The 13,142-nt window shown below is 32.5% G+C and overlaps 1 protein-coding gene across 2 annotated transcripts in view; it reads left to right on the top strand.

Annotated features, from left to right (window-relative positions):
• The window catches only part of EXOC5 (exocyst complex component 5), a 59,119-nt gene that overhangs the window by 34,599 nt on the left and 11,378 nt on the right, over positions 1-13,142 (top strand). For both annotated transcript variants that reach the window (XM_038544804.1, XM_038544805.1), the window contains exons 8-14: positions 1,268-1,312; positions 1,420-1,560; positions 2,583-2,665; positions 3,694-3,903; positions 5,669-5,816; positions 9,145-9,253; positions 12,908-13,028. In XM_038544804.1, the coding sequence (XP_038400732.1) occupies positions 1,268-1,312; positions 1,420-1,560; positions 2,583-2,665; positions 3,694-3,903; positions 5,669-5,816; positions 9,145-9,253; positions 12,908-13,028 (857 nt within the window). The remainder of the gene's footprint in view (positions 1-1,267; positions 1,313-1,419; positions 1,561-2,582; positions 2,666-3,693; positions 3,904-5,668; positions 5,817-9,144; positions 9,254-12,907; positions 13,029-13,142) is intronic.

Below are 13,142 nucleotides of genomic sequence, written 5' to 3'. Positions count from 1 at the left end.
CAGACACTTAACTGACTGAGCCACCCAGGTGCCCTAAGAAACTCTTAACTATAGGGATCAAACAGGGTTGCTGGAGGGGAGGTTAAGGGGCATGGGGTAAATGGGTGATGGGTATTAAGGAGGGCACTTGTAATGAACACTGATGTTATATGCAAGTGATGAAATCACTAAATTCTACCACTGAAACTAATAATATGATATATGTTAACTAACTGGAACTTAAGTAAAACAAAAAAGAATAAATACACTATATATATGTAAAAGAATACACACACACTATATGTGTGTGTATATAAATATATATATTTATATATTTGTATATATTTATATATATAAATCTCTTTATTATTTGTATCCGAGTAGGGAAATAGAAGTTATTTGTTGGACTTTTCATGTGAGTAAAATATGTGCTTGAGTATTGAGAATAGTTCTTGAGACAATAGAATACTTTGCATTACTCGTTTATATTTATGGTTTGTTAATGAACAGGAATCATTATAGAAAGCTTACTATGACAAATTATTTTGTTTAAATACATTCTGCGAAAATGGATTCAATTTTAAAAGTAAATTTGCAGGGCAGCCCGGTGGCTCAGCGGTTTAGCCCAGGGCCAGATCCTAGAGACCCAGGATAGAGTCCCAAGTCAGGCTCCCTGCATGGAGCCTGCTTCTCCCTCTGCCTGTGCCTCTCTCCCTCTCTCTCTGTGGATCTCTCATTAATAAATAAAATCTTTAAAATAAATAAATAAATAAATGTGAATTTGCAGAATGCCAGTTAAATACAGCTCTGTTCAGATTCTTGCAAGAGAACACAAATACTTTGAACCTGAGAGTAAAGAAGGAAATACATACATACCTACATGCATACATATATATATATATATACATACACACACTTTTTTTTTTCAAGATTGTGAATCTGTGTGTGTGTGGGCACATGCACGCATATACATGTTGGAATTGAAGGATATGGCTAGGTGATCATAGGGCAAAATGACTGTACAGAACTCATACCTCAGTTTCTTCTTTCATTCTAAAGTCCTTCAAGGATATGAACCTGGTGGTCATTTTCATAGAAAGCAACTGGGAGAGGGTACTATATTATTAGTTTTCTATGATTAATTTTATTTAAGTCCAATAACTATTATATTGGTGAGTCATTATGACATAGAGCTTTATTACATAAAATAACTCTTTCATTGAGATTACTATTATGATTATTGTTGTCAAAGCAGAACTGTTTTGATGTATTTCTTTCTTCTTCATAGGGTTATTCCCATTGTGTTGATGTTTATATAAAGCAGTGCCAGGAGGTAACATAACAGTACACTTTATTGGATTTTATTTTATTTTATGTTGATTTGTGTTTTTAAAACCATTTTAAAATTATGTATTCACTATGTAAAATGCCTCTGTTTAGGGTGCTTACTTGAGAAACGATATATTTGAAGATGCAGCAATACTCTGTCAACGGGTTAACAAACAAGTTGGAGATATCTTTAGTAATCCAGAAACAGTACTGGCTAAGCTTATTCAAAATGTATTTGAAATCAAACTACAGGTAATTTTAAACAATAACTAAATAGTTCTTAAGGCAATATATGATTTTTTCCCTCTGTGTTTTAAGAATTTTTTTTAAATGTAGTTTATTCATTTAATGCCCTTTGGAATAATCTACTTATTCAGCAAAGGGGAAAGGAATGACAGTATCATGTTTTGTTTTTGTTTTTTTTTTTAGTATCATGTTTTTTTAAAAAATATTGTTCATCAAGAAAAAAGATGCTGATCATAATCATTAAGCATCATCAGAATATGGTTGAAATTTATGTAGCAGCAATAGTAGTTAACACGTTGTGGAGGGGTAGCCTCAGATTTTTATTTTTATTGATTCCTCACTTTGACCAATAGATGGTATTTATGAAATTGGTATTTATGAAATTATGAAAGAATTACAAGTGCAGTCTGTAGAATTTTTGATAATGAGATACTAACATGAAAAAACACAGTAATTTAATTTACAACTTGGACTACTGTAGCACTATATATTAAAGCATCATTTCCTAAACTATATTTACTACTAGATTAAGCAACATTAAAGAAGCGTTTATTTTTAAAACACAATTCATAGCCTTTAAAAGTACTAATGCGTATTGTGATTCTCTAGAAACAGGAGTGTAAAGTACACTAAATTTTTTTCCTAATTTTAGAGTCATGCCTGTTAAAGTCTCAAAGGACACTAGTGTTACCCAGGCCACAGTTTGGGAAATGCTGCTCTAAGGAATTGACTATATTGGTATAACTTCAGTTTTGTTTTTTTAACTGTACTTTATGAGGCAAGATAGGCCAGTTCAAAAGATATTTTGAAATTCTTAGTATTTATTCCTGAGAGTGCTATATATAGATGAACATGTAAATATGAGAAGCATTAAAAAAGCCTGTTTTATTTTTTTATATTGGGTATTTTCTGTGCATTGCCTTTTCCATTGTAGTTTAAGTCAGAACAATTCAAGGACATGGAATAATTTTGGAGAAAAACATATAATTTTGGCTTAATTGACAAAACATTGACTTTTTTTTTTCCAGAGTTTTGTGAAAGACCAGTTAGAAGAATGTAGGAAGTCTGATGCAGAGCAGTATCTCAAAAATCTCTATGATTTATATACAAGGTATGCTTTTATTTACTATTAAATAGGAAAATAATAACATGTCAGATTTTCTTTGCTTTTTCTTTAAAATAGAAAATGAAGAAATATTCAGGCTTTTGAGTTTGTCAACAGTATACCTTTTAGCATGAAATGCTTATTTGTATAGATTACTATTCTATGAAGAACAGCATTTTTAGCACGTTAACTTAAGGGATTGGAGATTACGCTTTATAGTCATGTACTTAGTGAAACTTTTTTTATGTTTAAGACTCAAGAATTTTGTTTCTGATTTTAATTGTAATCTACTTACTATTTAATTTTTTTTCTCTAAGAAGTAGTTTAATTACATTTATTTGTAGTTAAAATTGTAAATTGAGAAAGTCACAAATTCTTAAATGACAATTTCATCCTTAAGTCTGATATGAAAATTTGCCTTTGGCTTTTGTAAATGGAAGTGTAACATTTAGAAATATTGTTATCAAAAGCTTCTTATGGAGGTTTTTTTTTTTCCAGTCCTTTTGCTGTTCATGAGTATCGTCATTTTGAGAGGAGGGTTTTCAAAAGTAACCATAACCAGGAAGCCCATCCCAACATTTATTGTGAGCCTATCCTTAATAATATGAAACAGAAAAATAGAGGAAAGTCCACATGGACAAAGACAAAAGAGAATGAACAGAAAGCAGATCTCTCATTATTCTGGGTACATTTGGTACATGGGTACCAAATCATGAATAGCATTAGAACATATTAAAGTCATGCTGCCACTGTTGCCATTTCTAGACTGGTTGGTTGCCTCAGTTTCCTCTCATAAATCATCCCTAGGAGATTATCCCTAGTCAGTTTTCTAAACCATAGTGTTTGTAATATCCAGTCTACTTTATACATAGATGTATGCAGCTGCTCTCTGTATCCTTAGTGCCTTTCTAAGGTTTAAGAAATGGTGTTTAATATAAGTTATTAAAATCACATTGTAAAAATATATATTACTTAGTATTGTTACTGTATCTAAAGTATACATTAATCTCTTTTTCCCCCTTTTCCATGAAAAGAACTACAAATCTTTCCAGCAAGTTGATGGAGTTTAACTTAGGTACTGATAAACAGACTTTCTTGTCTAAGCTTATCAAATCCATTTTCATTTCCTATTTGGAGAACTATATTGAGGTGGAGACTGGATATTTGAAAAGTAGAAGTGCTATGATCCTACAGCGCTATTATGACTCAAAAAACCATCAAAAGAGATCCATTGGCACAGGAGGGTGAGTATTTTTATTAAATGTTGTAGTTGGGGATCCCTGGGTGGTGCAGCGGTTCGGCGCCTGCCTTTGGCCCAGGGCGCGATCCTGGAGACCCAGGATCGAATCCCACATCGGGCTCCTGGTGCATGGAGTCTGCTTCTCCCTCTGCCTGTGTCTCTGCCTCTCTCTCTCTCTCTCTCTCTCTCTGTGACTATCATAAAAAAAAAAAAAAATTTTTGTAGTTAAAAGTAAAGATTTTAAGAACTGTATTATATTCGGACAAAATTGTCAAATGTTGACAGTCATTGGAATTCTCTGTGAAGAACTCAATTAGCCCAGCTTATTTACACCATTGATCAAATCCTGTCACTTGAAACACATGTTGGAATGACCTAACATACTGCGATTAGAATTTAAAGCAGAATACTAGAACTATAAAGAGTTCGTATAGTCTCTTTTTTTTTCCAGACTGAGTAAATTATTCCACATTATTAACTAGGAAGCATACATTTTTTGTCATTGCAAGTGGAAAATAGCAGTTTACAGTGTAGATATCCTGAGCTTTTTCATGATTTGACTTAAAATTATTTAATTAATTCCTTAAAATCTGTGATTATTCACATACTAAAAGAAAAGGATTTGCGGAAGAATTGGTAGCACCTGTTATCCATATCTCAGCTGCCTAGAACCATTTGATTCTAAGATGAAGCAGAACGATTTATGTGGAGCCATATGATTAGAGTCCAGAGTATACTCAAATAAATCTGTTTCTTGTTTCCCAGTTTGTCATATACTAAATAATAATCAGGGAGAGGTTATAATTAGGAATAAGAAATGCCATCTGAAAGGCAGCAGCAAGTAAGGGAAGAGAAAAACTAAAGAATAATCATGAGAATTAAAAAAATAATTTGGGATACCTGGCTAGCTCAGTCAGTGGAGCATGCAACTCTTAGTCTCAGAGTTGTAAGTTTGAACACCTTGAATGTAAAGATTATTTAAAAAAAAAAAGAAAAGAAAAGAAAAAAAAAAACCGCAGGATGCCTGGGTGACTTAGCGGTTGAGAGGTTGAGGGTCTGCCTTTGGCTCAGGGCATGGTCCCAGTCCTGGGATCGAGTCCCACATTGGTCTCTCTGCAAGGAGCCTGCCTCTGCCTCTGTGTATGCCTCTGCCTCTCTCTCTGTGTCTTTGATGAATAAATAAATTTAAAAATCTTTTTTAAAAATTAAAAAAAATAAAAACCTTAGAAAAGTTTAGAATAGTCTAGAGTTAGGTATTCTAGGAACAAAAGAAATCTAACCTAAAGATACCACCATATAATAAATATTCAAAGTAACTCAGTCATTAAGAATGCTAAATTATGTTTAATATATCTTGCTTAATAATGATAAGGAAATGTGAATATGCTCAAATAGTTAAATGTATTTAAAAAGCATTAAATTTTTAAAGTTTATTGCAAGCAGGACCGTTTAGTTATATTAATTTACTTGTAATAATCCACTTAATAAGGAAATAAAACAAGGAATTTTTGGCTGTTGAGTCAGAATTATAGAGTCATAATTATAAATTATTATTTTAAAGGTCATAACTCCAAATATACTCCTTTTTCAGACGAAAGTCTTCTGCTAAGAGATTGCTTTGCTTTTACAGGACTAAATTATTGGAATTAGAATGTTTGAGTTTGGCAATTAGTCCATTTTTCTTTGTTGATGTATACTAAATTGAAGAGTACTTAAAATTGAAATCTGTGTAAAATGTTCTCTTTTCATTTGTTGTTATGATGCATTAGTATTCAGGATTTGAAAGAGAGAATTAGACAACGTACCAACTTACCGCTGGGGCCAAGTATCGATACTCATGGAGAAACTTTCCTATCTCAAGAAGTGGTGGTTAATCTTTTACAAGAAACTAAACAGGCCTTTGAAAGATGTCATAGGGTAAGAGTAGTTATAAATTTATTTCATTTTTATGTAGTTGTGTATTTTAATTTTCGCCTTGTTATAATATAAATCTGCTCTCTGGACAGGAACAGCTAACCATTACATTTTTTGTAATTAGATGGAGTTTTTGTTTTGGAGAACAGAATTATTTTAAAATTATAAGTATATTTTAATATTATTTTATAAGTTGAATATTCCCAATTTTTCTTCTGTAAGTTATATTAAATCAAGATATAAAAGGGAGATTTAGAGCTATCTCATAAAGAAATAGAAATAATAGGGAAAGAAGGATGTTTTAAGAACCCAAATATCAAAGGAAAAGAATGAGAAGTTGACTCCAGTAAAATTTAGAATTTCTGTCCAACAAACACTTGAACAAAGTAAGGAGATAAGTCACAGCCTGCGAGAAGATATTTGTAACCAATATTACTAGCAGAAAATTATGTAAAACAAATAATAGTGGCAAATAATTGTATAGTACATACAACGTTCCAAAGCACTTTAGGTATACACCAACTCATATAATCATTGTAACAATCTTGAGAGGTTTTGATTCCATTTTACAGAGAAAAAACTGAGATACATACATCTTAAGCAGTGGAACTGAGAGTGGAGGCAGTCTTAATTTTTTTTGTATTGATATTATATATTTTATATTGATGGACAATAAATCCATATGAATTATACAAATAAACAATATAAATTATACATACAAATTATACATATAAATCAATAGAAAACAAAGACTAATAAATGTACATAGTAGGTTCTCATTAGATGTGGTAGCCAAGAGTGAGGGCTCTGGAGTCAGCCAGAGGTGGACCCAAAACCCAGCTCTTCTGTTTACTGTGGCCAATGACCTAATGTCTATAAAACTCAGATTCCTTACCTACAAAGAGGAGATAATATATGCAGGTTATTTTGGAATAAGTTATGAAAGGTTATTTTGATATACATAGACAAATACAGAAAATGTAAATTATTAATAAGATATCCAGTCTCACTAATAGGAAAATGAAACTTAAAATAGGGAAAATACTCAGTCTCATTCAGATTGCAAAAATTAAGAAGTCTGATAATACACAGTCTTGGTAAAGGCAATAGAAATTTTCATACGCTGCCAGTGGAAGTAAAAATTGGTATAGTTACTTTGGATAGTAACTTGCGAATTCCTTAGAGAAACTCAGGTATACATGCAATATCTAACATAGCAACGTTGTTTATCAGAATCAAATTAAGTGTGCCTTGAAAAGAGAATTGATAAACTGACATTGTTCATACACTAGAAAACTACAACAATTCAAATGACTAAATGAGTTACATGTATCAACAATAAATCTTAAAAATACAGTGTACAGAGTTGACTTCTGGCTTGAAGTGTAGCAGTCACCTCAAGAATCCCCCTGCTACATGTGGGATATTATGTAACGGGTGTTTTTTAATCTAAGAGACCCATAGATTCCAGTTTGCCCAGCTATGGGGATCTGGAGAGTCAGTAGGGCTACAGTATATGAAGTCACAAGGAAGACTCATTCATCATTTTAAGGCTTAACCTGCTGTTTGCACCATAACAGATTGCCTTGTGGCATCCTGCTCACCTCTGACAAGTTGTCTCAATTGGAGGTTCAATTTATTGAATTGTCTGAACCCTGGAGGTTCATGGTTTTTGCCTCTGATATAACCTGCTTGGGTAAACTCCCAGCCTGTGCTGGAATTGAACTTTTTAAAAGTAACTAAATAGAAAACAAACTTGTAAAGCAATAATAGGTAGAGATTCCAACACCAGAAAGAAACATATCTTGAACCAGTGAAAGGGCAAAGTCAGTTACAGCTAACAAAATCAGTAGTAAGAGACATAGCAACTTTTAAATGCCATTTGGGGAAAATGCCTTTGGATTTATGACTGAATTGTAGCTACCCCACTACACTTACCAAATTTGATGTACGTTCTTGTGTTGCCTTATCTCCATAAATGTTCATTATTTAAAATTAAAACCTCTGCAAACATTTAAAAAAACACACACACAGTTTTGAGTGAAGAAAACAAGATAGGGAAAAGATGTATTCTGTATAATACCACTATATAAAGTTTTCAAAAGTAAAACAATACCTTATATTGTTTAGAGATATGCATAAACGTGATAAATTCAGGATAGTGTTTGCCATGTGGGAAGAGCACCTAAAGGACCCTATTCATGTGTAGGACTCTCCTTCCTCCCTCCCACCCCTAAAAGAAAAAAAAAATCTAAAGTACATATGGAAAAATGTTAAGATACCACACATCTGGGTGGGTGATGGGTATATTTGGTAAATTACTATCTCTAGTTTTCTGAATGCTGGAAATATATTAAAATATTTCTAAAGGTCATTGAACCTTAAGCTGTCAACATTATGTTGTTTGAATCATAGTAACCAGCTCTATATCATGACCTTTTCTCTGGAAATTTACAAGATAGAAATTCATTTCAGCACACTCTGATCCAAGATATATGTGTTTACTTTGTACCAGATGTCTGGTTAGGCATTGATAATACAAAAAGAAGACTTGTACATAACTTTTGAATAGTGTGGGAAAATGAGGTAGACATATAAACAATCAGTGCAAAATAGGTATACCCTGCTGGGACCAAAGAAGATGCAACCAGCTCTGTCTGGTCAAAGAATTGAGGAAGAGTATTTGTTTGAAAAGGTTTCAAAAAGAAGGGGACTTTTTAGGCCTGAGTCTTAAAGCTACATAGCATATTTCAAGAAGGTAATTCTTGCAGAGAGAGTGTACATATTAACAAAAAGTAATCTACAAAAATCAGCTGTGTAGCATAAAAATGCTTGAAATAAAAGTGTGCATGTTATAGTTGGTAGCTCTGAAACTTCTTTGACCACAATCTATAAGAAATAGACTTTATATAGTCCAATGAATATTTATGTGTATGCATGTATGATGTTTTTATATGTATTTCATAATACTATATTTGGTTTAAATATGTACATTATACTTTATTTCCTGTTGATCCTCTCTTCTCTTCCCTCTTTCTTTCTCTTCTTTTCACAATCCACTAATGGATTGCAATCCAGGTGAGAAAAATCTTGAGCTAGTCTGAGCCAGTAGAATTGTAGACAAATGAAGAGCATTCTAACTATATGTCTGTGTATGTGAGAGAGGCATTGGGGGTGGGGAGAAAGAGGCATAAATTACTATTTTGCTACCCGAATACTGGCTGCATCTTGTAAGAAGTTGATTGCTTTAACAAACAAACAAACAACAAAAAAAAAAACCTTTCTTTTTAAACGATAGATTTGAGGAGTAATGTATTTGTTTTTTTTAAAGCTCTCAGATCCTTCTGATTTACCAAGGAATGCCTTTAGAATTTTTACCATTCTTGTGGAATTTTTATGTATTGAGCATATTGATTATGCTTTGGAAACAGGACTTGCTGGTAAGTGTATATATTATGTTATACTTTGTGTTAAATTCCTTTGACCGTGCTTGATTAACTATATACATAATGTTTTATATATATTAAACTCTATATGTCAGATTCAGTTCAATGCAATGAATAATGCTTTTTGAACTTCTTAAATGCAAGGGTTTGTCAAGTGCAGAAAGTTACACAAAGACACACTTCTCATATTACTTACATTATGCAGGACAGGGTAAACTACATCACTCACTGAGTGTATGGCAGAACTTAGTACAATGCTGTAAATTATAAAATGTCAAAAGAGCAGAAATGAAGGTGACAGCAGTTCTGGTTGAGGCAATTAAGTAATGTAAAGTTTAGAAAGGAAAATATATTCCAAAATAAGCCTGGAAAGGAGTGGATTCATACGAAAATTTTTCTTTTGCTTTTGGTCTTCTGGGTTTACTGGTATTAATATGATAATAATGATTTCTTGCCTAAATCCCATTCCAAGTTGCCTCCTTGAACTTTCTGCCTGTTCAGTGTGTATCTCAAATTTAACATATCCCTATGAAACTCTTTATCTTCCATTTAAGCCTGTTTCACTCCCATTCTTCCCCATGTCTATAAAAGGTATTACTGTACTGGTTGCTCAGGCCCCAAACGTAGAATTTGCTGTAATTCTTCCTTTTCATCAAACCTGATAGCCAGTCTATCAGCAAATCCTATCAGTATACTTCCAAACCTAATTCATACTCCTCTACTTTTTTCAAGCTCTACTAATGCCGCCCTAATTTAAATACCATTATCTTTATCCACTCCTAACTGGTCTTTCTGTGTACATTCTCTCTCACCTCTCCACATTACTGACTCCACATATAGTCAGTTTGATTATCATTTCCCATTTAAGACCCATTAGGAACTTCCTATTTCTTTTAGGGGAAAACAGTAACAAACTTTATAAAAGCAAGACTTTTGATCTGTCCTCTTCTTATGTATTCATCCACTTTTCATATTGCACTTTCTCTCACTACCTCAGCTGTCAGCCACTCTGGCCTTCATTCTTTTTTCTCACTCAGACTTTCCCCCTATCCTCCAAACCCTTTTCCTTCAGCTCTTTTCATGCATGACTTTTTAATCTCTGATTTCAGCTTAGATGTCACCTTCTCAAAGAGGCTTTTGTGGATCACCCTAGCTAAGGTAGCCCTCTACTCCCAGCCTAGTTACCCATTACTTCATCACTGAATTAATATTTTTCATAGCACTTATCACAATGAAATTTTCATCTATTAATGTCTTCCTTCGCTTACCAGAATTCATTCATTAACACATACCTTCTAAGTGCCTACTCTTTCACTTATGGAGTTTTCTTAAGGATAAGATGGGCAGATGACTAAAATGCAATGAAGAAAAATAAAATTGAGTAAGAGAAGTGTTGAGAAGGTGGGATGGGGAATTCAGGAGCAGAGGACTTTTTTTTAGAGGTTGGTCAGAGAATGCTTCTCTGAGGAGATGTTGAGCCAGACAGCTGAATGGAATGAAAGAGTAAATTGAGTATTTGGAGAAAGTATTTTAAGGAAACAGCATACATGCTGTTGTGGCTAGGAATCTTATCTGTCTTAATCACCATTATTGCCTAACACTTAGAAAGCACATAGCAGATGCTCAAAAAATGTTTATTTGAATGTATATCATGTCATTTAATAAAGTTTTTAAACACTGAAGCGGAATTACCCATAATTCAGTAAACTTGTGATTTATTCTTACCCATTTTTTTATTTGCTCTCCTGTAGATAAGCATTTGTACCCTTTTTTAAAACTTAATTACAGTAGACTCTTTTTTTTTAAGTTTATTTATTTTCTTAAGTAATCTGTACCCAGTGTGGGGCTCAAACTCATGACCCCAAGATGGAATTACATGCTCTTCTGACTGAGCCAGCCAGGCTCCCCAATTACAGCAGCTCTTGACATCAAGTATTTAACATTTGCCATTTGCAAATGACTTAATGTGGAAATTTGTATTGGGATAATAATACCTCAAGGATATGATGAAGATTAAAGAAGATAATGGAAAAAGGTAACAAGAATTTGAATTCATAGGGTTATGAAGGATTTGTTGTTTAGCTCATATGGAAATCTAGCATCTTCATTTTAATAGCTATGTTCACAATTTGAAAGACTTAGAAAATTTACTGGTAGGATAAAAATATCCTATAACTTATATTCATACATTTTCTTTCATGCAGGCATTCAATTAGTACTTACTGCTCTTATTTCTAATGATAGTATAAAATTTCATCATGTATACATACTATAAAGATAAATAAACTTAACTATCCCCTGTTACTAAACATACTGGATATTTTCAGCAATTTAGTAATATAAATAATGCTGCAGTGAACATTGTAGAGCTTAAAGTTTTTTCCTTATTTTGAATTATTTTCTTTGTATGAAATCCCAGAGGTGAAATTAGCAGATCAAAGGGGCACTTAGCTGGCTCAGTTGGTAGAGCATGTGACTCTTCTGAGTCGTGAGTTCGGGCCCCCATTTGGAGAGTAGAGTTTACTTAGAAAAAAAAAAAAAAATCAACACAAAGTGTGTTACCAGTTTAAAATTCCTATACATACAGATTTTTCCAAAAGGGTTTTTTTGCACTAATTTACACTGCTACTGGCATGTATGATTACACCAGTCTTCTACATAACATTGAATATTCTTTTAAAAACTTTAATTTAGTGGTTAAAAACATATATAAATATTACCTTAATTTTAATCTCTTTCATTAATAGTAAGGACTAGTATTTTCCACATGTGTATTGACTTTATTTTTTTTCTCTTGTAAAGTTTGTGTTGAAGCCTTTAATTAAAAGTTGGTGATTTTGTTATGGGAAAACATATGGGAAAATGAAACACATTTCATTTTTAAGGCTTTGAAAAAAAATCATCATCTTATAAAGAATTCTAGGTATTAATTTTATTTTCTCATATGTATTTTCCCTAGCCCATTATGCCTTTTAATTTTAGCTGGAGACATAAATATCTAAAGTTAGAGTGGAGCTTAGAGTTTATCTATTGCTCTTTTAAGAAAGGAGGAAACTGAAATTTGGAGAGATCAGCTCTCTGTTTAGGAGTCAGCATGTTGCAGTGCATGAGTACCATGCTGAAAATCAAGAATTTATTTTGTAAACAGTGGAGAGACTTTGAATATTTTTGAGGAAATAATAGAGAGCAAGATGAGTGAAATGTGTAAGTTTAAGTACATTACTCTGGCAACAATACATAGCAGAAAAGATAAAGTTATTTGAACCTAGAAAACTAATAAAAAATTACTTTAACTCTTATAAGAGATAATGAGGCCTTGTTATAAGAAAAATGGTGGAAGTATATGCATGGCTCATGTGGAACAGAGAAAAAGGAGAAGATACAGTCCAAGATGATTCATTTATTGAGTTATTTTTGGTTTATCTCAGCAAATAATGAAGACTAAGTAGATAGTGAAAATTTATATGTAGAAACTTTGGATTAATTTTATTAAGTTATTAAGCTTAATTTTCTCTTCTGTCCACAAAAATCATTGTTGATTTATTAAAATAGCAGTTACCTTTATTCATGATACCACATTCTTTTTTCTATTGCCAAGGTGAAATTCTTCAAGTATGATTCTAATATACACATGCCTTCCAATTTTAGGAATTCCTTCTTCAGATTCTAGGAATGCAAATCTCTATTTTTTGGACGTTGTACAACAGGCCAATACTATTTTTCATCTTTTTGACAAGCAGTTTAATGATCACCTTATGCCACTAATAAGGTTAGTCAAATTGGTTTTTGTTGGTATTTCAATGAATAGTATACTGCTTTACATATAAAGATACACAACAAAAATTTTATAAGATTAATAGGACAGATTTTAATAAGGCATTCA

Source organism: Canis lupus, chromosome 8, assembly GCF_011100685.1.
Source record: "Canis lupus familiaris isolate Mischka breed German Shepherd chromosome 8, alternate assembly UU_Cfam_GSD_1.0, whole genome shotgun sequence".
NCBI lineage: Eukaryota > Metazoa > Chordata > Mammalia > Carnivora > Canidae > Canis > Canis lupus.
This window is presented reverse-complemented; position numbering and strand designations above follow the sequence as displayed.